At 40.8% G+C, this 24,621-nt stretch overlaps 1 protein-coding gene across 1 annotated transcript in view; it reads right to left on the bottom strand.

Annotated features, from left to right (window-relative positions):
* LOC134442274 (cell surface A33 antigen-like) overlaps nucleotides 1–24,071 on the bottom strand; it is a 54,033-nt gene extending 29,962 nt beyond the window's left edge. The window contains exons 1-3 of the mRNA XM_063192513.1: nucleotides 23,960–24,071; nucleotides 23,001–23,062; nucleotides 21,437–21,790 (exon numbers count right to left, since the gene is read on the bottom strand). Of these exons, the coding sequence (XP_063048583.1) occupies nucleotides 21,437–21,790; nucleotides 23,001–23,062; nucleotides 23,960–23,973 (430 nt within the window). The 5' untranslated portion in view covers nucleotides 23,974–24,071. The remainder of the gene's footprint in view (nucleotides 1–21,436; nucleotides 21,791–23,000; nucleotides 23,063–23,959) is intronic.
* Between the last annotated feature and the right edge of the window lie 550 nt (nucleotides 24,072–24,621).

Genomic DNA, 24,621 nt, shown 5'->3' on the forward strand with positions numbered 1-24,621 from the left:
CACAGTTCTCAATCTGCCTGAATGCGCTATGAGAGCATTCACAAAGTTACTGTTACAGTAAGTCACATGATGTATCTATCATGTTTAGCTATTATATTGATCAGTTTTTTAATATATTCCAGACAGAAGCAAGGTTTGGTTGTTGCTTGTAGCTCACATTACCTTTTTCGTCCTCTAGCTGACTTTCCAAACTCCTCAGTTTATCCACCAAGGCTGTGAAGTAGAATTAATGGTTAATATCAAATGTACAACAAACCTGAAACCAGCAGCACATGAAGACTACAGCTACAGGTTTGAAATGTAGCTTCTGAAATGATTGTGCATGCGTAGCGCTGTGCATAGCAATGTTCCACTGCCGCCTGTTTATGTCTCCTGAATGCCAATTTGTGAAAAACAGGATCATGACATGATTAGCGGTCCTGAACGTAGAAATCAGGGATGCATTTGGAAAGCATAGTTGTTAGCAGTTAGCAATTTCGGTGGTTACCAATGGGAAATTGCATTGCAACCATCAAAGTAGCTAACATAGTTAGCAACTACGCTTTCCAGAAATGCACCCCAGGTTGTAATGCCATGGGGTTACATAATGGGGTTGCCATGTGGAAACAAAGTTAGTTTACTTGATACCAGTGTCATACACATGGCATGACAGTGTCATAATATTGTCAAAACACTGTCATGATACTGTCATGGACAAGACGTAAACATTGTGCCAATGTCATAAATGGTTTATGGTCATGTAAAGTTGACATTGTCATTACCATAACTGAATGTCACTTATTGGATAGAGTCATAACATATTCATGACATTGACATAATGTTTATGACACGTGCATGACTGCGTTAGGATACTGCTATGACACGGTCATGCCATGTCGCCGATGTCAAGTAAGTGTTATAGAAACATCTTATGAGGACAACCTACATTCATTTAGTCTGTTTAACCCCAAACATGTACCCATGCTTCTTAGAAATAATGGTAATGTATTCAGAATAAACAGTTCATTCACATTAACAGACCTAAAGTGGAAGGAGTCAGAAAGATAATGAAGCATAAATGAACCATTGGGCTGCTGACTTAAAACATGAAATACTGTGGCTATGTCCTACTTGTTTTTTCTTTCTTCTCCTTGTCCAGTTCCTGCTGCAAATCTGTCGATTTCAATTAAGAACAGCAATAAGAATCATTCAATCATACATTTAAGCTTATTTTCAGAAAATGTACCAATGCATCATCTGTAAAAGGATGTCATGACACATCAAGCTGCTTTCAGGGGTACCAGACAGTTGCCTGGTCGCACATATCCTAGTGACTTTACATGTCTGTAAGGGTATTGTATAGGTACTCTAGGTGTAATTGTCTATGTCCACACCTAATTTCTATGTCTATGTTGGCATGGGAAAGTAAGAAACGTAGGCCCAATTTAAATTCTTTGTATGACCAGTGCATGTAAAGAAATTGACAATAAAACCGACCTAACTTGACTCAAGTGGAAGTCAATAGCAATTAGGCTAATCAGACAGCTGATTTTATTTCCCAGACTGTTACCCCAAAACTACCCTGCCTGGCCTGGCATTCTTCTGCTTACTTCTCATTCTCTATGGGGTTACCTATGGGGCCTGGTATTCTGAGTAGAGCCGATGGGCAGTGACCTGGCCACCACTGCTGACCCACCAAAAACACGTGTCAAAATATGCCAATAGGACCATCATTAAATATGCAGAGGACTCTGTCATTGTAAACTTGCTACAGAAGAACAAAAGAGGTCATGGACCATTAATAGAAGATTTTGTCCAGTGGTGTGAGGAATCTTATCCAAAGGATAAGCACAATCCTAAAAACAAAGGATAGGCACATTGATTTTCCAATGTTTGAGGCCACTACTACAGTATGAAAGGTCAAACAGTGGAACAAATGACATCCTATAAATACTTAGCTAGCAGTTAACATTGAGTCCTATGAGACCAGTTAGCCGCCAACTGGACTCAATGTTAACTGAGAAGCCGGGGAACTTCCTCTGAACAGAGCCATACCGCCAAACATAAAGTGTCTGCATTCTGAAATAAAGCTTCTGAAATATATCTCTGTGTCTCGTCTCATTTTTGACAAGAGTAGTNGTGACAGAACTNTAATGCATTACTTTATAGTGTAACGTAGTAATGTAAGGCATTACAGGGAAGAAAATCTATAGTATTTACTTAGTTGCAATGCTAGTATCTTAAGTTAAAATGCATTGTACTGTAACCTGGATTTTAAAGGTGTGGTGGGTCAGAAAGAAGCTATTCCTGAACCTGGTAGTTTTTAGTCTGCATGCTGCCAAAACACCTCCTGGACGGGAGGTGAAAAAGTCATGACTCATGAGCTTGATTTACACTGTAAATCTTAGGCCAACAGTTATTTTGGCAAAAGTGACTGAAGTAATACAAAAGTAGAGTAATGCCTTACATTTTGAATTTTGTCATAATGTCATGTAATGGATCATTTTGAAAAGACACTAATATGTAATCAGTAATTTAACAGTTTTTTAGTAACTTGCCTTACACTGATTATAACTAAATAAAACGTTTTCTAGGTCAACAGCAGACAACCCTATCCAGACATGAGAGTATGACTGAAGATGATGTTAAATTGACTGATCTCCGGAACTGAATTTCTACAATAAATAGTTATTGTGTGAGCAGAGCTATAACTACTGTGATAAACTGTTCATATTTATTGCTGAGTGGGTTTACCTTGTTTGTCCTGTTGTAGTGTTTGTATTACACTTGCCTTACTATTCACATCCTTCTCCAGTGCTGGAAAACACAATACCAATGAATTACACATGATAATGGCACATTATGGCATTTGCAAAGAAGCATTTTAATTAACAGACTACATGCTGTACACAGAGTATATCACTGAATGACTTTTAACTGGTTAAACCTTGCACATACCAAGAGTATGGTATAGGTCAAATGAAATCTAACTGCCCTGCAAAATGTCCAGTATACTCTAAGGCAAGAGTCCTATAGTATTAATGTTTATTGAAGGGACTAACACTGTCTGATGCACTTGATTATTTCAGTAATGCCAGTTATCATATACAGGTGAGTAATGATGAGGGCAGGGCACCTTTATTGGCTTCTTCAAGTGTCTTCACTTTATCTGTAGCTCTGGTCAGCTGCAAGTTCAGGTCTGCCAAAAAACACATAAAAACAGGGGTCATTACTAAGACCATAATTAATCTTCAGTGTCTTGTCCCTAAGGTGGTTCTCTAGGTCTACCCAACGAAGATCATTCCAAACGAAGACTCTAGACGTGTCTAAGTTAGACAACCGTGTTGCAACGCAGTTGCCATGGTTCCTACAACATAACAGACAGTAAAAGATTTTTTAAAAGTACCCTACCCTAACGGCAGATGAGCGGGATAACAACCTTCGAGGTCGACAGGTTACACAAAGTTAATGATTTGGCGGAGGCAACTCCGTCTCCGTGCTGCGCATGTCGCCAGAGTTCGCAGCCGCCGCCTCGCCATTAACTTTTTGGAACCGGTCACCTCGTAGGCCATTATACCTTACTTAAAAGGAACAAAGAAGTGAAGAGAATCAAACACAGTGACAGTATATAATCAAGAGTATTAACAATGTTAACGATGTTAAGAATTTCATTAGCAGGCAGGCAACAATGGTGAGCTTTGCCAGTTTACATAAACCTGTAACAACATCATAATTTCTTTGTTGTTTGTGTTGAGTGCTTTTTTACCATGCGCCTTACCTTCCACCTCAGTCTCCAGTGCTGCCAAAACAAAAACATTCATTAAAGCCACGTCAGTAAGTCCTAAAGTGCAAATGTGTGTTGAGGTCAGTGAGCCAGCCCAACTGTATCTACTACAGAGGATCTATCACCAACATCTACAGAGGTGAGGTGCTGTGTTTAGATGATATCAGGTACTACTTATTGAGTTTTAATGTCATGTCATTTTCCAACAGGCTGAGCCACCTGAGGAGAAGCCATCAAGCTTCAACCACTTAGTCACAGCAGATTGAAATAATTACTAATAGCCCTAAAATTCAGTTCTACAGGTCTACCGTAACAATGGAAGTGAGTGTATGCAGTTATAAACACCACTCACCATCTATCTGTTTTTCTGCTGCTGCTTGCTGTGCCTTTTGTCTACGTTGATTCCCCAGACCTACCAACATTGACACACGAACACAAGTCATAATGCACAATGAAAGTACTGTAGCTGTGGAGCACCATCTGTGGAGACTCTAGGCTAGAGGTTCCCAACCTATGGGCCGGGGCCCACTGGTGGGCCCTGAAGGTATTCCAAGAGGGCCTTGAAATCATTTTCCAAATTTGGTGTGTGTTGCTGTTGATTTATTTGAGTTTTATTCTTAATTGGGTCAGACGTGGGCCCCGAACATTTTTGACAGTTTCGAGTGGGCCCCAAGTGGAAAAAGGCTGGGAACCCCTGCTCTACGCAAAAAGTCTCAACCAAGGATTCATATACTGCAGAAATCATAATGCAGTAAACCCATGAAAGGAACTGTGGAGCACCACGTCGGGTGGCTCTGTAACCAGTCTCTACCAAGAATTCTAGAGTAGATTGTCGTCCAGAAAATACAGTGTGTTGGTGATGGGGTAATACTGGAGTACTACACCATGATTGCCAGTGTGATCAGGTTGTCAAATAGTGGTCATCAAAACAGCTAACAGAAAGTTGCATGAATATCTGTCATCATGGTTATGGATACTAAATCAAAGATGAAATGCACTTGATTATTTCAGCAATGACAGTTATCACCTTTATTGGCTTTTTCAGGTCTTTTAACCTCATCATCTTTTGCTTTGGTCAGCTTTGTGTTCAGTTCTGCCAACATAAACAGAGAAGAACAAGGGTCATTACTAAGGCCATAGTTCATCTATTTTCAACGTGAAACATTTGATGTTAAATATATATTTTCCAAAGTGCTTGCTGCATGACTACTTGCAATGAGCTGCATGACTGTTCGTCACCACAGTTATGAACACTAAAGATGAAATGCACTTTGCAATCAAATGAAATGAATTGCAGCAATGCTTTTAATTGACTGATCTCTGGAATTTAATATCTATACTTAATGGTTATTGTGTGATGGAAGTGCTTGTATACTATAATGAGTCTTACCTTTCACATGGCTTTCCAGTGCTGCCAAAACAATAATATTCATGAAAGCCTTGTCAGTACACACAAGGCTAATGGAATTTTTAGAAGACAATTCCTCCTTAATACATTTTCAATCATACATTACAAATGTCTTCTGCGTAACAGATGAGCTAGTTCCATGGTGATCGAAACATTACTTGTTTTAATTAAATACATTTTGGGGACTGCACATAGGCCTACTCAAAGCCAAGGATTCTATAAACAAGAGTAATAACACAATAAACACACTGGCCCTCATTTATCAAACTTGCGTAGAAACCACAGGTAGCAAGCACAGTCGGCCCGATCTTGGCTGAATGTCGCCACTGTCGGCTGAGTGTCGGCTCGGCTGGAACACTGGTTACCGTGACTCAGCCAACACTTCAGTCAACACTCGGCCGACACTGAAAATAACTGTCAGTCTCATGCAGTAACTGAGCCGACACTGTCGGCATACGGTAATAGGGCCATTATTGGGCCGCGGACAAAGCCAGAATTGGGCCGACTATCAGCACTCGCGAAAAAAGGATCGGGCCAACAATGGGCCAGATAAACTTTGCCGCAGAAATGAGCGCAGATCTCGTCGTACGACGAAGCTCACGTGAGATTTACTAAACATGTGTAGGCCTACCTCTCCAATCCCATCGTAACAGCGAGCGGCTGTTGATAAATCCAGCGTCTGAAAACCATCGTAATTAGAATAATCACACCTTCTCTACAACGGCGGGAAGGAGACCACACCCCTGAGTTTGCGACATGGAGAGACGCAAACTGGCTAAAACATCTACGTTTGTGGTTGATTGACAGCTTGAAATTAGGCTTTACACGAGGTAGACAACAAAATAACACGTGTAAATAGGCCTAATCAACAGCAGTAGTCAACATGTTTCGGTTCTCAATATGGAAGGGGTAGGCCAAGAGATTGATTTCCAAATAATTACAATGAAATGTTTGATTGACTACAGTAAACATAATGAAGATATTTTTTTTATATTATTATATTATATTTTTATATTACCTTTTTGTAAACGAGGTCAAGAAAAGGCTACGTGAAACTGGCCAACAAACAGTGCCCAAACCATTTGTTGGGGAGGGAGAGCATTACTTGTCCAGTGCGCTGTCCCTCTCGCGCTCATGTGCGCCCTGCTTCTCTCTTGTGATCCAGTTCGTTGGGGGGGGATATCCCTTTTCCTACCTACATGAACGACTATAACGTGTTATCGGACACACACGTGTCAGGTGTGTGTGTATTCCGATAGTCGTGCGAAAAGGCGAAACTCTACCTGGAGATTATTACTGTAGGTATTGATTGAGGTGCGCCTGAACTCCCAGCTGTTAAAAAGAACGTCGTCCCCCATTGATCCCACGACTGAAGGCACATTCCAATATGCGGCTGTATATTGCACAATTATTCACACATCACGTCAAATCACAAATTAGATTTCTCTTGCAGTTCTTCTCGACCTATGCCAAATTAACGCAGCGCTCCCAGGAAGGGTGCACCAATCCAAACAGGTAGAAGTTGGCTTAACCAAAATATACAATGTAAAAACATTTTGTAATTACGTAGGCCACATATTTATGATAATGAGTTGTTGCGCTACAACTGCTGCTCAAGTTGGTGATCATAGTCATCTCAAGTCCAACTTGAAAGCGGCTACGCATAACTCTCGTCGTACGCTGCTTTGATAAATGAGGGCCAATGAGAGCGCAACTGTGGGGCACCACTTCTGGTGGCTCTGCAAGCAGCTGCTGTTACCTGCTTTCTCCTCTCTCAGTTTTGTTGCTTTATCTGTCTTTTGTCTCAGCGTTGCATCCGGACCTACCATGAACACATAAACACAAGTCATAATGCAGTAAACACACTTGAAGGTATCACGGTTATGAACACTAAAACTACCCACATACTCTACAGTCAGGCCAATGATAATATGCAACCATGTTTTTGGACTAGCTAGAAAAATATTGGTGTTGTTGTTTCTTTATGGTGAAATCCAAGCATGAACGTACAATTGCTTTTTTAAGAGCTATGATGAATATTACCAATATTAAGTGGAAAATGTAAAAGATATTAATGAGGTTTACTGTTTTGGGAGTTTTTCCATATTTATCAATATATCTAGAGGTGATCATTAGCCTGACTGTATGTGATCGGCTCTGCAGCCAGCCTCAACTGTACAGGAACTCTGCAACAACACATTCACAATGGATGGTCACAGCAACCTGCTTTATCATTACCTCCACCAAGGAGCTTATGTTTCTTTACTTACCGGTATTTTATCTCAATGCTTAATGGCATCTGTCTTATCTGTAAGATGTTTCCAAAACCAAAATGTGACATACCCAAATGAACATTACTCTAAATTAAACATACAGTAGCTCATAATGCCCTTTAGACTATGAATGTAACTGTGGATTACCACTTCTAGTGGCTCTGCAAACAGTCTCAACCTGGCTCACAGAGAAGCTGCAGAAGCACACGGTACTTACAATGGATGGTTACACTTACCCGTTTTCTCCTGTTCATGTCTTGCTGCTTCTTGTGTCTTGTACTGAGGTTGGTTCTCCAGATCTACCAACAACACAAACACAACATTCTATGCATGTCTTCCACCGTTATACTTTCCTACACTCTAAGAAAATTTCCCTGCAAAATAACGGCAGTTACTGGCAATTATATTTACCTGTAATTCTACTGTTATTTCACACCAAAAATCAAATACAGCTCATTGCTGTTTAATGTATCACAGTATATAACATTTTTTCAGCAGCAATTGAACTGTTAAATAACAGTACTCTACAGAAGGTTCACAGTATTAGTATTGTTAAAAAGTTGAATTGTACTGTGCGATGACAGGCAAATACTGGGTCATAGTTGTATTCATGAATATGGCCATGGCAACTTCCCACCCCACCCATCATTCTCCATAACTGTGGTACCCTGGCCATGTTACCACCCCACCCTCCCATCGTTCACCATGACTGGAGTGCCTTGAGCATGATACTATGGCGCTATGCTGTATTGAGAAAATGGTTTGCGGTGGTCCTTTGAAAGTGTGAGCATGAATAAAATTTCAGAGTGCGCAGTGCTATGTTACAATGATAGTGTGCAAGGTGGGCTTTTTACTGTATCTCTTGATGAGCCAATGATGAATATAGCATTGGTCAGTCTTTAAAAAATTATTTTGCACCAAGTAGCGCAGCAAACAAGCAGCACTACAAGCTAGCTCTCAAAGCAATGCCTAATTTGCAGCAGGCACATTATATGCAACAATGCCACAAATGATGCCACATACAGCAAGCTTTCACAAAGAGGAAAGTATGCAAGCATGTAAGCAAGCTTGTAGGCAAGCTTGTAGGCAAACAAGTGCTATGCTGTGCCATGCAGGCCAGCCAGCAGGCAGGCAAGCAACTGAAGTGTTGATAGTCCAGATTTATATACAGGTGCAAGAGTACCATGTGACCAGAGTCATCAGGCCCTTGGCAGGTGACGCCCGTAATTGAATAATGGTATAACAGCCCTACTCAGGTGAGGCCAGGCACTGATTAGCAGATTGGTAGATGGGGCTGCTTGTTGCAAGAGTGTTACAAGTTCTTAAAATGTTTCAGCCATTCACACTTTCATCACTATCAAAATGCATGTGCTACTCACACTTTGCTGCATCAAGCACTTTTTAAGTATTGTAGTTTCCTTAGAAATTGTTTCATCATGCTTGATAGTATCAGATAATCTTTAATCTTTAACCAGTCAGAATGACTTATGTTCTTCAGGTGGTATTGAAGTTTGATGGTGATCACGGACAAGTGGAGGATGAATGGGTTTCAATGGTGCTGCCTAAAATAACTTGGCTGAGTCTGAAATGGCACACTTGTGCACTTCGGGCACTATGTTTCAGTGCGTAACTAATATGGCATGCACACTGAAACATGAACACTAAAGTGCACAAGTGCACCATTTGAGATTCAGCCCTTGTTATTTTCTAGAGATGCACCGGATCCGGTTCCGGTTCCGGATCCGTCAGGATAATAGAGTTTTTCACAGGATCCGGGTCCGGCAGGATCTTAAGCAGTAGATCCGGTATCCGGCATGTTACCTAAAAATCAGGGTCTGGTGCATGTCTAGCCTAGGCTTTTCAGTCTTTCACAACCCCAATCACTGCATGGAGTGAAATCCCTTTGGAAGCGGCTATTGCAGGCAGTGTGGCAATAAGCCAATGAGTCTAAAAAATAGTTTGCGCCAACGTAATAAAAAGGGCCCACGTGTGCGAGTAGACTATATGTTTCAACCCTTTTGTAGGATCCGGTATCCGGTTCTGGATCCGGCAGGATCTTAAGCAGTGGATCTGGTATCCGGCAGGATCCTAAAAATCAGGATCCGGTGCATCTCTAGTTTTTTTCCACAACGGCGAATACTGCTATTGTGCAGTACTTACTGTTTATGCTCAATATGTGACTCAAAGTAATATTTTCACAGTAGTTGTCTGTTTTTTCGAAAAACAGTAGAATGCTGTTGCAGAATTGCCGTAAATAAACAGCTATTTGTTACAGTGTACATTATAAATGTCTTCTTTTTTTCATCTTAATAAAAGACACCCGTCCAAACATCAGTATTCACATTATAAACTTGGCTTCACATTTCCACCATATTTTTGTACTCTTCAGAACATTGATACATTACAACCTCTGCATGTTAGCTAAATGTACACAGCCGTAGCCTCTTACTGCAGATGGGGTCGCCGGCCGGCCTATTCACTATTTGCTGAAAATACTCAACGACATCATAACAACATGACTATGACAGTACCGAGAGCTTTAAGTAAAAGATTAAGACATGACCATAACTATTTTGATGACAATAAGGTTATAACATAGGTTCTGCGCTAAGGGGTTAAATGGACTTGTTGAATCTCAGCTGCTTTCTGGGTCTTTCTCTCTTTTTGTAGCTCGAGTGCAAGAGCTGTTAAATAAACATTCGATCCATTTATAACTAAGGTATATTTCCACTAGTGTAAACCTTATTAAATGTACGGACAGTTTTAAATGGATTTTCCACCTAAATCTCATCTAAATCTCATCTGTTCTCTGGGTCTCCTAAATTTCATCTAATAGCGTTTTCAAACCTGGTCACTTTCAGCCGCCTAAGCGAACTCGGAGCAGTGACTCAGCATTTTTGCGTACCCAGACCCCTTGGAAGCGAACCGCACTGAGACCTTGGTTGACGTGGTCTCAGTTCGGTTCGCTTATGAGTTCTGACAAGTTACACTTGTGACAAGGTGTAATCACTTAGGGGTCTTACACACCAGGGCGGTAAAGCGTCGCGGAACGGCCGCTGACGCCCGACTACCGCCTGTTGGTGTGTAAGGACAGATATGTTTCAATGTACTTTCACCGACATCTGTGAAAAACGCAGCCGTTCCTCGACGCTTTACCGCTCAGGTGTTTCAGACCCCTTATGAAAGGCTCTAGAGGACCGGGTGTGATAAAAAATAAGAGTGACACACCATAAAAGCCTACCAGGACCAGAAAGATCAGCCATTTCTTTTTCTAATACACTCACAATATGAACAAAAACAGAAGCGAGTCCTTTTGCTGTCGGTTCACTTTTTGGTCCACTTAAATAGGACTGAGTTTGGTTCACTTGAATGGGACCAGGTGTGAAAACACTATAAATCTCACCTGTTCTCTGGGTCTCCTAATTCTCATCTAATTCTCACATGTCTCCTGATCATCTTGATGGCGTTCAGGTTCTTTTGAAACAAACATTTGATCCATTTGTAGTACAAGCGGATTCCAAAAAAGTTGGGACACTTTGTATTTTGTGAATAAAATCAAAATGCTGGCATTTTCAAAACATCAAATATGTTAATAAGGGAGAGCATTATGTACAGACAACATATCAGTTGTTAAAGTCGAGCAGAATTATTGTTTTGAGGTTATTATGTGATCATTTAAAATTGGACCCATGCAACAAATCTCAAAAAAGTTGGGACAGGGCCAAAACATGTTGTAATAGTTGGATAATTCTGAAAATAACACAAGGAAGAATATTTTAAAAGGAACTATATTGACTGCCAACATTAATGCACAACTAAAATACCATCACAGAAAGGCTGTGGCACTCAGCAGCGAAGATTTTGAGGGACTAATTACTTATCTATTACACAGAAAGATTGAATTATCAAAATTGCAGGCATATAAGGCCTATTTCCGTAATATAGAGTTCTGTGTAATCATTGCATGAGTTATGAGATCATGACATACTTGTGGTCAATAAGCAAACTATGACACTCCAACAATGACAGCTCTCGAAAAAATGACCATAAACACAACACTTGATTAATGCACATGATGCAGACATTAAACAGTGTTGCATGCGGAAAAGCTCATTCTATGGACCTAGGAGACATGTGAAACTGTCCTCTGATTACAGGATGGAAAATATTTAATCCTTTTTGAAAATTATGGAGTCATGCACCCTCCAGGTTATATAGAAAATGAATACTTCAGCTTGATTTAGTGGTCAGTCTGAAAGACAGCAAATATGATGGTAAGGGGATGCAGAGGTGACTTGGTTAGGGTCTTCTTACTCATGTAGAGCATTAAAATGAGTGTTGGATGATACATACAGACTTTAAACAGCAAACATAGCAACCAAGGCATTATATTTTGGAGCACCGCCTTTAGATATTGTCCCCTAATGGTGGCAAATTTAAATCTCTACTATGTTCCAACCGTGTGGTTCCATCATAGGAGTAAACAGGTCACAAAATTGTTTTCTTGCAGTCAGGATATGCCCATATTAAGCATAACAAAAAGGTAAACAAGTTGAAGAACACACCTATCAGTTGAGCTGCTGAAATCATGTCTCGCACATCAAAATATCTAATTTTTGAATAAAATTATGCCATCAGTCAAAGTATTTAACTGTTCAGTCTCATCCCTTGTGTTGTGTTTAGTCTTATCTAATATAAAATGCATTTTATTGGCCCTGTCCCAACTTTTTTGGGATATGTTGCAAGGGTGAAATTTTAAATGATCACATAATTACATCAAAACAATAATTCTGCTTGACTTTAACAACTGATTTGTTGTCTGTACATAATGTTCTACCTTGTTAACATATTGAATGTTTTGAAAATGACAGCGTTTTGATTTTATTCACAAAATACAAAGTGTCCCAACTTTTTTGGAATCCGCTTTGTATATTATATACAGTATATATACAAATATTCAGTCCATTTGTGAAGTATGCATTACAGTAAATGCTTACTGTTACACTTTCACTATTGGAAATTTCTGTAACCCAGGTCAACCTGCTCAGTGTAGATCCAGTCTGTATTCTACTCTCAGAGTAAAATCCACTATGGAAGGAAGACATGCTACTACTGTACAAAGCTGGGTTACCAACAAACAGCCTCAACCTGGCTCACAAGAACTCTGCAGCAGCATCTTAACCGCTTCACTTACCCGTTTTCTCCTTTTCATATCTTGCTGCTTCCTGTGTCTTGTTCTGAAGTTGGTTCTCCAGATCTACCAACATGAAGACAAACATAAGATTCTATGCATTTCTTCTACCATTCTATGTCTCAACACATACACCCGCCCAACAGTGTTGACATCCAAGGATTCTAGAGCTTTTCGAGCCAGATATACGCCTTTTATTGTCTAGAAAATACAGTATGTTGGTAATGGAAATACAGAAGTCCTTTGATTGCCAGTGCTGTAGGCTGAGGTGGTGGCAAAAACGTGGTCATCAAAACAGCGAACAGAGAGTTACAATGAGCTGCATGCAATATTTGTCACCATGGGTATTCGGGTTGTAACGAGAAATCGCGATACACAGAGCCATGAACCTGTATCGCCCTTATAAGTCGGATTTGTAACACGCCCTTTCAAAGTTTTGTTACAATACAGTCCAAAACACAACCACGATATATGAGGTGACGGTCCTTCTAAACTTCATCATCATCATTATTTTTAAACTTGTTTTCATTTTAGTGGCCTTGTGTAACCTCTTTTACCCATATTCTTTCATAGTTTTTTATAATTTAATCTCATAGTGTTGGTAAGTTTGAAATAAGCAAACTATTAATTAGATGTACTATATGTTTTAAAAATTCATGAGCCAAANACTCGTGATACAAATTGAATCGTCAGAATGGTGTATCGTTACTGCCCTAATGGATATGAACAGCAAATCAAAGATGAATTGCACTTTATTATTTCAGCAATGCCAGTTATCATATACAGTACAGGTAAGTAATGATGAGGGCACCTTTATTGGCTTCTTCAAGTCTCTTCACTGCATCTCTAGCTGTGGTCAGCTGCTTGGTCAGTTGTTGTGTTGCTGTGTGCTGTGCCATGTCTTCATCTACCAACATTGACACATAAACAGTCATAATGCAGGAAATAACGCATATATACAGTAAGCACATAAAGTAGCTGTAGAGCACCACTTCCGGTGAACATGCACCAGTCTCAACCAAGGAATCCAGATACAATGTTGACTATTATACATCATGATTACCATTGTAGTACACTCTAAGAAAATTTCCCTGCAAAATAACGGCAGTTACTGGCAATTATATTTACCTGTAATTCTACTGTTATTTCACACCAAAAATCAAATACAGCTCATTGCTGTTTAATGTATCACAGTATATAACATTTTTTCAGCAGCAATTGAACTGTTAAATAACAGTACTCTACAGAAAAATAACAGTACATTTCAGTTAAAAAGTTGAATTGTACTGTGTGATGACAGGCAAATACTGGGTCATAGTTGTATTCATGAATATGGCCATGGCAACTTCCCACCCCACCCATCATTCTCCATAACTGTGATATCCTGGCCATGTTACCACCCCACCCTCCCATCGTTCACCATGACTGGAGTGCCTTGAGCATGATACTATGGCGCAATGCTGTATTGAGAAAATGGTTTGCGGTGGTCCTTTGAAAGTGTGGGCATGAATAAAATTTCAGAGTACGCAGTGCTATGTTACAATGATAGTGTGCAAGGTGAGCTTTTTACTGTATCTCTTGATGAGCCAATGATGAATATAGCATTGGTCAGTCTTTAAAAAAATATTTTGCACCAAGTAGCACAGCAAACAAGCAGCACTACAAGCTAGCTCTCAAAGCAATGCCTAATTTGCAGCAGGCACATTATATGCAACAATGGCACAAATGATGCCACATACAGCAAGCTTTCACAAAGAGGAAAGTGTGCAAGCATGTAAGCAAGCTTGTAGGCAAGCAAGTGCTATGCTGTGCCATGTAGGCCAGCCAGCAGGCAGGCAAGCAACTGAAGTGTTGATAGTCCAGATTTATATACAGGTGCAAGAGTACCATGTGACCAGAGTCATCAGGCCCTTGGCAGGTGACGCCCGTAATTGAATAATGGCATAACAGCCCTACTCAGGTGAGGCCAGGCACTGATTAGCAGATTGGTTTAGATGGGGCTGCTTGTTGCAAGAGTGTTACAAGTTCTTAAAATGTTTCAGCCATTCACACTTTCATCACTATCAAAATGCATGTGCTACTCACACTTTGCTGCATCAAGCACTTTTTAAGTATTGTAGTTTCCTTAGAAATTGTTTCATCATGCTTGATAGTATCAGATAATCTTTAACCAGTCAGAATGACTTCAGTTCTTCAGGTGGTATTGAAGTTTGATGGTGATCACGGACAAGTGGAGGATGAATGGGTTTCAATGGTGCTGCCTAAAATAACTTGTTATTTTCTAGAGATGCACCGGATCCGGTTCCGGTTCCGGATCTGGATCCGTCAGGATAATAGAGTTTTTCACAGGGTCCGGGTCCGGCAGGATCTTAAGCAGTGGATCCGGTATCCGGCATGTTACCTAAAAATCAGGGTCTGGTGCATGTCTAGCCTAGCCTAACCCCAATCACTGCATGGAGTTAAATCCCTTTGGAAGCGGCTATTGCAGGCAGTGTGGCAATAAGCCAATGAGTCTAAAAAATAGTTTGCGCCAACGTAATAAAAAGGGCCCACGTGTGCGAGTAGACTATATGTTTCAACCCTTTTGTAGGATCCGGTATCCGGTTCCGGATCCGGCAGGATCTTATTCAGTGGATCTGGTATCCGGCAGGATCCTAAAAATCAGGATCCGGTGCATCTCTAGTTTTTTCCACAACGGCGAATACTGCTATTGTGCAGTACTTACTGTTTATGCTCAATATGTGACTCAAAGTAATATTTTCACAGTAGTTGTCTGTTTTTTCGAAAAACAGTAGAATGCTGTTGCAGAATTGCCGTAAATAAACAGCTATTTGTTACAGTGTAGGCCCAGGTTGTGGCCATTGCCATATACAGTAGTGGTCATCAAAATAGCTAACAAAAAGTTACAATTAGCTGCATGAATATCTGTCATCATGGATATGAACACTAAATCAAAGATGAAATGCACTTGATTATTTCAGCAATGCCAGTCATCATAAACAGCCGAGCAATGATGAGGTCACCTTTATTGGCTTCTCCAAGTCTTTTCACTTCTTCTCTAGCTGTGGTCAGCTGCTTTTTCAGTCCTGCCAACATAAACACATAAGAGCAAGGGTCACTACCAGGCTCATAGTCTGTCTTCAGAGTGAAACATTTGATGTGAAATATGTATTTTCCAATATACATGCTTCAGGACTGTTCCTCACCACAGTTATGAACACTAAAGATGAAATGCACTTTGCTAGTAAATTAAATGCACTTGGTTATATCAGCAATGTCAGTTATCATATACAGGGGAGTAATGATGAGGGCAGGGCACCTTTATTGGCTTCTTCAACTCTTTCCACTTCTCCACCTTTGGTCAGCTGCATGTTCAGTTCTGCCAACATAAATAATTAAGAACAATGGTCATTACCCATTGTTAATCTTAGCTTCAAAGGGTAAAGTGTATGATGTTAAATCTAATCCCACATCATCTCTATACTCCATTTGAATATAACCATGTGACAGCACATTATTCACAGTATCTCTCGTAGTTTTGATGAGCCTGTTCCACAGTGATCAACGTTGCTTTTTAATTACCCTAAATAAAGTTTGGTGACTGCAACTGAAAGCCAAGGATTCTATAAACACAATGCAGTCATGACTCAGTTAACACAATGAAAGCAACTGTTGAGCACCATGTGTGAAGGCTCTGCAAGCAGCTGCTGTCACCTGCTTTCTCCCCTCTTAGTTGTGTTGCTTCATCTGTCTTAAGTTGAAGTTTTGTCCCCAGATCTACCACCATGTACACATTAACACAAGTCATCATGACGTAACACAATTCAAGTAGGCCTAATCATGGTTATGAACACTGAACTACCTACATACTCTACAGCAGGGATGTCAAATTAGGCCCGGGGGCCAAATTTGGCCCACAGAGCCATTTTATTTGGCCCCCGAGATCATTTCAAATGTGTGTTACAGTTGGCCCACATAGGCTACACCATTAATGTATAGCATAACATGACTTGAATATGAAATTTGTTGTGTCACAGCATGTGCAGACACATTTTAACTAACAAATATGATGGGATGGGAAAGAGTGTATGTGAAATTTAAACATGAGTATGAAGTGCATGCATGCACTATTTTAGTCCATTTAAAAATAATAATTGTTGAGTTCGGCTCGTGACTTCGTTCCAGATGTTGATTTTGGCCCACGGCCAATTTGAGTTTGACACCCCTGCTCTACAGTATGCTCTTAATGCTTAATGCATCTGTCTTGTTTATACATTTCCAAAATCAAAACGTGACATACCCAAATGCACATTTACTCTAAAACAGTTCATTATGCAGTTAAGACTATAAAAGTAACCTTGGAGCACCACTTCTACTGGCTCTGCAAACAGCCTCAACCTGGCTCACAGAGAAGCTGCAGAAGCACACGGTACTTACAATGGATGGCCACACTTACCCGTTTTCTCCTTTTCATATCTTGCTGCTTCCTGTGTCTTGTTCTGCAGTTGGCTCTCCAGATCTACCAACATGAAGACAAACACACGATTCTATGCACATGTTCTAGCATTATACTTTCCTACACTATAAATGTCTTCTATGTCTCACCAGATACACCCGTCCAACATCAGTGTGAACAGTATTAACAGTAAATAAATTATTTGCCCTTGTTTGTGCTGTTGAAGTGATTGTATACCATGTGTCTTACCTTTCACCTGGCTCTACCGTCCTGCCAAAACAAACAAACAAAGAACATGATACACCAGTCCAAACATCAGTAGTAACATTATAAACATAAGGGATCAATCACATTATGAAGGCAACTGAACTTCTTATATGGCTGTGGGAATATCAGTAAAAAAAATATAAATGAATATGAAGCCCAAATACCATGAACACATTAATTGGCACAATCTATAATATGTCAATCTACTGTATAATCAATAATGAATGGTTATTGTTTGAGGGGAGTAATAACTATTATTTGGCTAATAATAACAGTAATTTTCCCTACACCACGCTCCCCCCTTAGGATGTTGGTACATCTCTGAAGTCGTCAATACAATGTAGAAAATAGATCATACTCAGTTACTTTTATTTAGGCCTATTTTCTCTTTGTATTTATTCATCCATTGCAGTCGAAGCGTCTGTCTAACTGGCTACCTTCTATCTTCTTGTGCAGGTCTTCATTTATATTCTTGTGATCATTCAGCAGTCCTGTTATATATGAGAAAAATACGTAAGATACAAGAACAAAAACAAAAACAAAAACAACAACAAACAACAACAACAACAACAACAACAAGACTTAACCTTCTGTTTCAGAAGTGCCTTTTTCGGGATCATCAGAGGTTGTAGTTGTGTGCATTGCAGTTATCCCTAATCCTAAAAGAGACAGATACACTCATGTGAATATATTGTTGCTACAGTTAGCCGGAAGAACAGATATGCCAAGAATTGTAAAGACGGCAAACTTGTCAATATTTAACATTTTTTAGAAAGTAGGACAGTTTCCTTCAAAGGATGAAGAATATAGCATGCTGAATAAAAAGGCTACTCTGTGCAACATTGTCAAGGTCACCCTCATGACCTTTTCAGCCAGGCCTTGTATTGTCCACAGACAGACTCATCTCACTTTTATGATTGGCAGTGGACACATAAGGGCCGTACACACACGTCGCTGCTAGTTACTCGCTCAGCGGATGAAGTCAATAGAATGTCTACGTGTTCCAGCGAGTCTCGCTGGCGAGTAGGCGAGGAGAGTACAAGCGATGCGATGTGGGCGGGTTCCGAGATAAACTTATTTTATCTTCGAGCGACGCGAGTTAAGCGAGTAACCAATTGGAATGCAGAATACAGATTATTGACAGGTGACGTTGCCCCTGTGGTGTTCTGACCACCCAACTTCTGCACGCCATCACACTTTGGTTAAGAGTGTTGAGGAAAATACATGCAGTGTACACCATCAAAGGCTCATATGCATGGTTGTGCACAGCACACGATCAACGTTAAACAGCGTAGCCCTACATTTTGTTTCGTACGGACGTTATTGGCGCGGACAGCGGGAACCATGACAACCAGTAAACAAAATCACCCAGAGCGAGTGGCAAGTAGGCGAGTGAGCAAGTAGCGAGTAAATAGCAGCGACGTGTGTGTACGGCCCTTTAATCCTGGCCCAAACCCAGAGTCTCAAGCCAAAAGCAGCATAGTATCATTATACATTACAGATTAGATATTTAGCAATAACCCAAGGCCTTTGGCAACCCAATGAGCTCTATTGTCAGGTGTGCAATACATCACCTTTTTCCAGTTGTTCTTGATATTCCTTCTTCCTGCTGTTAAGGAGTCCTATAGGAGGCAGTTTAATATATTATATCTATTAATAAGATTAGTATTACAGCATCTCATTTACACAAAAAAACACTTGTTGCATATTAATCAGCACAGCACAAAGGCATACTAGCAAGATGGAGAGATGTAATCCACAAGCTTCTGTTGATAAGGTGCAGTGTTGGAAAATGTCTAAAGACTTCTCCTCCTTAAGAATTCACTGCATACAAATCTTCTTTCATAATATACTACAAATACTACATATAATGCTGATGCTGGTTAAAAAAGCTACTCCTTCTAATTAATATATATGAAAGTATACAGTGTATAATATACACATACTGTATTAGTGCTGATATAAGGGGTATGTTTACAATCTAACTATAACTACTGAATGAACCCTGTGCAAAATATCAAGCTATCAACTTAAGAGTCCCCGCTGTTTCAATGTGATTTAAACTGTTCAGATGTAATAGATGGAACTGCATATGTGATATGGTGGCTGCCATGAAATCCACACCTACCTTTCTTGTAAAGAACAACAATGATGAGAAGCAGCATGAAGGCTACCAGGGCACAGATGACAGCACCAACTACAGCACCTGTTAATACATCACATGGGTCAACTTGTACCAATCGTAAAATGTGTTTGTTTGTTTTTGTTTGTTTGGGTGGTTCAATGCTCTTGAAGCAAAATGAAGCTGATGTTGCACCTAGTAACTATAATCGTAAATAAATGCCAGATACATTTATATACATATCTTCTAAATTTCCATTTCAATTCCTCCATGTGCATCATGAATGAAATCACAAAGTTGTAAAGTTGAGTAGGGGGTGTAACTGTCAGGTAGTAAAAGGATATTACATTAGTTAAAATATACTGTATGCCTGTACTAAAGATCCAATGATGTGTTAAAGAGGTGCAATCTCCTCTTATAAGGAGATTACTCTTACCTGTGTTGCCTTGATATGATGTGTTGACAAATGGCACCACCCTGCCCTCTCTCCTCTCCTCTTCAGACAGACCCACAGAGCAGGAGAGTGACTCTGACTCAAATGGAGTATGCAGCAGCCAAGAAGTCACTCGCACCAAACCCTGATCATCTGAAGAAGACACGTGTGGACATTAAAGGGCTACAGACCTCTGGTCACAATGAACAGAGGAGGAATATACAGGAATACAGGAAAATTGTCACAATGAACAGAGGAGGTACACATACATTATGTACGTCATTACCTGCAGAGTAGACAGTGTTTCCGCCATTGATCTTCTCCCCTCCTTCACCTGTCCAGGTAACTGTAGGCTGCGGAGACCATCCATCTGATACACAGGTAACGTTCACCTGTTCTCCATCTCCTTTCGTTACTGAGATGAATGAAAGAGTCCCTGCAACTGTTCACCAATAAAATGGATTCATATTAATCTGTGAACCCATAATTGGTCGCTTGTGATGCGTTATGGTGAAGAAAGTATAATATATTCTGGATTTACCTTCAACATCTACAGACACACTGGCCTTTTCATATCCCTCTTCATATCCCTCTTCATTCCCCACGTAGCACACATACTCTCCTCTGTCTGCCAGTGTGAGTTTATCCAGCCTCATGGACACACTCCCCTGGTCCAGCTGGCCTACCAGAGACACTCTACCCCTGTACAGGGCATCCGATGGATCCTTTTGGACGGTCCCTTCTTTGTAGAACAAGACTGGGGTGTCAAACTTAGTGGGTCGGTACCAGCGTATTATATGTGATGCCACACTGAATTGTGGGGAAACTGAACAGGGAAGTGTGATGGAGGATCCCAATGGAGCGGAGATTGGACCCTTGGGGACGGCCAGCGAGAACACTGAAAAAATACAAAGAGAAGGAAGCAATGACCACCTACTTCATAGTTACAGTACTGTAGATTAATTCATGACCATCTGACAACCTCTGTAATACATTATGAGAGTTATTGAAATATAATGCACACATTGGGAAAAGCTGCTCCAGAGTCCATACCTCTGTGGACCAAAATTGTGCCCTCTCTCCTCTCGTGATCAGACAGACCGACAGAACAGGTGAGTGACTCTGACTCAGATGGAGAACGCAGCAGCCAGGAAGTCACTCGCACCAAACCCTGATCATCTGAAGCACAGAGAAACATGTGGACATTAAGGGGCTACAGACATAGCCACAATGAACAGAGGAGGAATACACCGCTGATTACCTGTAGAGTAGACAGTGTTTTCACCATTGATCTTCTGCCCTCCCCCACCTGTCCAGGTAACTGTTGGCTGTGGAGACCATCCATCTGACACACAGCTAACGTTTACCTGTTTCCCATCTGCCTTGGATGATGACAGTTTTGGAATAGATCCCACAGCTGAGGCAACACAGAGAAATACAGATATAAACCAATGATAACAAATGTAATAAAAAATGAATAGTGAAAATTATATCAAAACGACTGTATGTTCTCCTCAAATTACCTTCTACAACTAAAGACATGGTAGCCTCTTCATACCACACGTTACTCTGGACGTAGCACACATACTCTCCTCTGTCTGCCAGTGTGAGATTATCCAGCCTCATGGACACGCTGCCCTGGTTCAGCTGGCCTACCAGAGACACTCTACCCCTGTACTGGGCATCCGATGGATCCGTTTGGACTTTTTGGTTCTCATATTGCAGGATGGGGGTGTTTAGCTTAGTGGGTCGGTACCAAGTTGTCTTCAGTGACACCACACTGAATTGTGGGTCAACCGAACAGGGAAGGGTGATGGAGGATCCCAATAGAGCAGAGATCGGACCCTCAGAGACAATCAGGGAAAACGTCTCTGGTTCTGGAGACAGATGGAGAAAAGGCAAAATAATACAAGAAGTTTTATTGGCTGGCAGTAGGGATTCCACCTCTGTCTGAGAAAAAACCTGGACATTACATTACAATACATTACATTGCACTTAGCTGATGCTTTCATTTATATTCAAAGCGACTTACAGTTATTATTTTTCCAGGGTTTTGGTTACAGGCCCTGGAGGATGTGGGGTTAGGTGCCTTGCTCAAGGACACTTCAGCCATGGCTGGAGATTTAGGGAGAGGTCAGGGGGGATTCGAACCTGCAACCCCTAGATTAAAAGACCAACTCTCTGAACACTAGGCCACGGCTGCCACATTTAATTAACTCAATCGACCTTTTTGTTTGTATGCAATGGCATGCTTCATTTAGTGTCAAGGAAGCTATATATTTTTTCCGGGACAGACTATTAATAACCAGGACACCCAGGAAAAACCTGGAGAGGTGGCAACGTGACAAGTGACAGCCACACCAAGCATATATATAGAATCAGGATAGCAAGTAGTGGCCACACCGAGCATATACTGTATATATAGAATAAGGATAGCAAGCTGCGGCTACACCGAGCATAGACGCATGATCAGTATTGGTGGCTAAACCAAGAATAGATTTTAGAGTGAGGAGCACACTTAAAATCCTTCTTTCTCTGTTATTTTATTCCATAGCAGGCTAGGATGACGTTTCGGCTCAATAGTGGAAACATCATCCTCTCCTGCCATGGAATAAAACATAAAGAAAAAAGGACTTCAAGTGTGCTGACACATCACTCTTAGGGTACCTCAGTCATGGAGGAGGATGGGAGAGAGCACTGGTTAATTACTCCCCCACCAACCTGGCGGGTCGGGAGTCGAACAGGCAACCTTTGGGCTACAAGTCTTGTTGACGCCCTAACCGCTTACCCATGACTGTGTCCATTAGGCCTATGTCCTCGATTGTAAGTCACTTCGGATAAAAGCCAAATATAATGTAATGTAATGTAATGTAGTGTAATGTAATGTAATGTAGAGAAAGTAGATGTCCGCACACTGCAACTCCTACTGAAGATTTGTGGTTGAAACGTTGTTTGTCTTAAATAAACCTTCAGTCAGAAGAATTGCAGGGGGCTGGCTTCTACTCTCTCTCTCTTGTTAAGGTTATCCGAGACATCTGTGTGCAAGAAATCCATATCTAAATCAACCAGTAGGCTATGTAAACATACCTGTGTTAGGGTCCGCCTCCGCCATGGCAACCACTCCCATCAGCAATGCCCATGAGGCCAGCCTACTATTCAAAGAGAAGACTTCAATTAGATCATAATCAGTAACAGTATGCAAGAGGGAAATATGTAAATAGATCCTGATTTTTTTCATATGCCTCCCAGAAAGTCAGACTTTGACATAGCTGTTCATCCTCACTGTTCTATCCATCTTCATCCATGGAGCAAGGCATCCAACCCCACATTTCTCCAGGAAGTATTTTATTCAATAAAGGCGTCATGTACAGCTGTAGTGGAATAATCTAATTTGTTTGAAAGCATGTGGAATTACATAGCCTATTACGCATCTGACCATAATAATGACACAGGCATTACTAAATAATGATAGGCTACCATGTGTCCCACAACTGAAACCACGGTATCAGAAAAACAAGATGAAACTAATTCAAAAACTTGGACAATACTCCCATGTTTATTGGTGCTAGTAATAATTAACCCACGATACCTCCTTGACAGTGTGGATAGCCTTTTCCAGTCAAATGTACAATACGCCAATAGAAAGGCCTAACTTTAACACATCCAATTATTTTCTCAAGGCACATAAAACTTTTCAAACATAGAATTAATGCGCAATTCCATTCGATAGACTAAAAAAGAATGTATTCTGGTGCGCGAGACGTATTTACGCTATCGCTTCAGGAACACAACCGTTTTATTTGCGCCGCAATGTCTGTGCAGGAGACGGTGTTGCGCTAGTGTCTGCAGTGCTTTTGTGTCCCTTAACCTTATTCGTGCGATTTACCCAAAGTGTCCAGTAAATCGAGGCCTACACACCGCAGATATGTTTGTGCATGCCTAATCTGTGCCATTCCTTGGCCACAAAGAATCGTGGACATCTAACTCTGGAATCTGTGTAGCCCTACTTACGTCCACCGCCTACAGAAGAGAGTCGTGTTACTTACCCTTTGAAAGGCATTGTAACAACCAAAGTCGAAAAATGAAGTTGTCCTGATGGTATGGTATATCGTATTTGTCGTTCCAAAGTGAAGTATGTGTGGCCAGAATAACTGGCGTCCACTCCGTTCACTTTCGGTTTCGCCGGTGACGTCGTGGGCTGATCACCGGTGACAGCTGCCTATGAACGCAAAGTAGACCCTACCCTATTGGACTTTTTTTTTAAATCCCTGCTGATTTTTGCTTTTTACTGTTAGGCCTACGGTTATTTTCTAATGTTTTCCCAAATGGACAAAAGCCATCATAAATGTTATAGATATGGTGCATGCACAATCCAGGATATAGCCTACAACTGAACCAGAACACTTAACATCCCCCTTCAGAACGCTTTTGGATCACCACCTGGACCCGGTCACTATAGGCTTCATGAGGCCTTATCAGAACCCCTCTACATACTTTTAAAACTATAGGCCTATAGAATTTTGCAATAATGTCAATTTTCCAAAATGGTCTAACATTGACTTACATCACTGGATTCTACTATCACATAGTGCTAGCACAGTAGTAGTTCTTAACTGGAATAGTCTTGGGACTCACAATTTTCCAAGGTCAGTGTGTTGTGTGACTCTTTTTTTGCCGCACCTAAAACTGGGTTGCTTTTAGAAGTGTT

Source organism: Engraulis encrasicolus, unplaced genomic scaffold (genome assembly GCF_034702125.1).
Source record: "Engraulis encrasicolus isolate BLACKSEA-1 unplaced genomic scaffold, IST_EnEncr_1.0 scaffold_136_np1212, whole genome shotgun sequence".
NCBI lineage: Eukaryota > Metazoa > Chordata > Actinopteri > Clupeiformes > Engraulidae > Engraulis > Engraulis encrasicolus.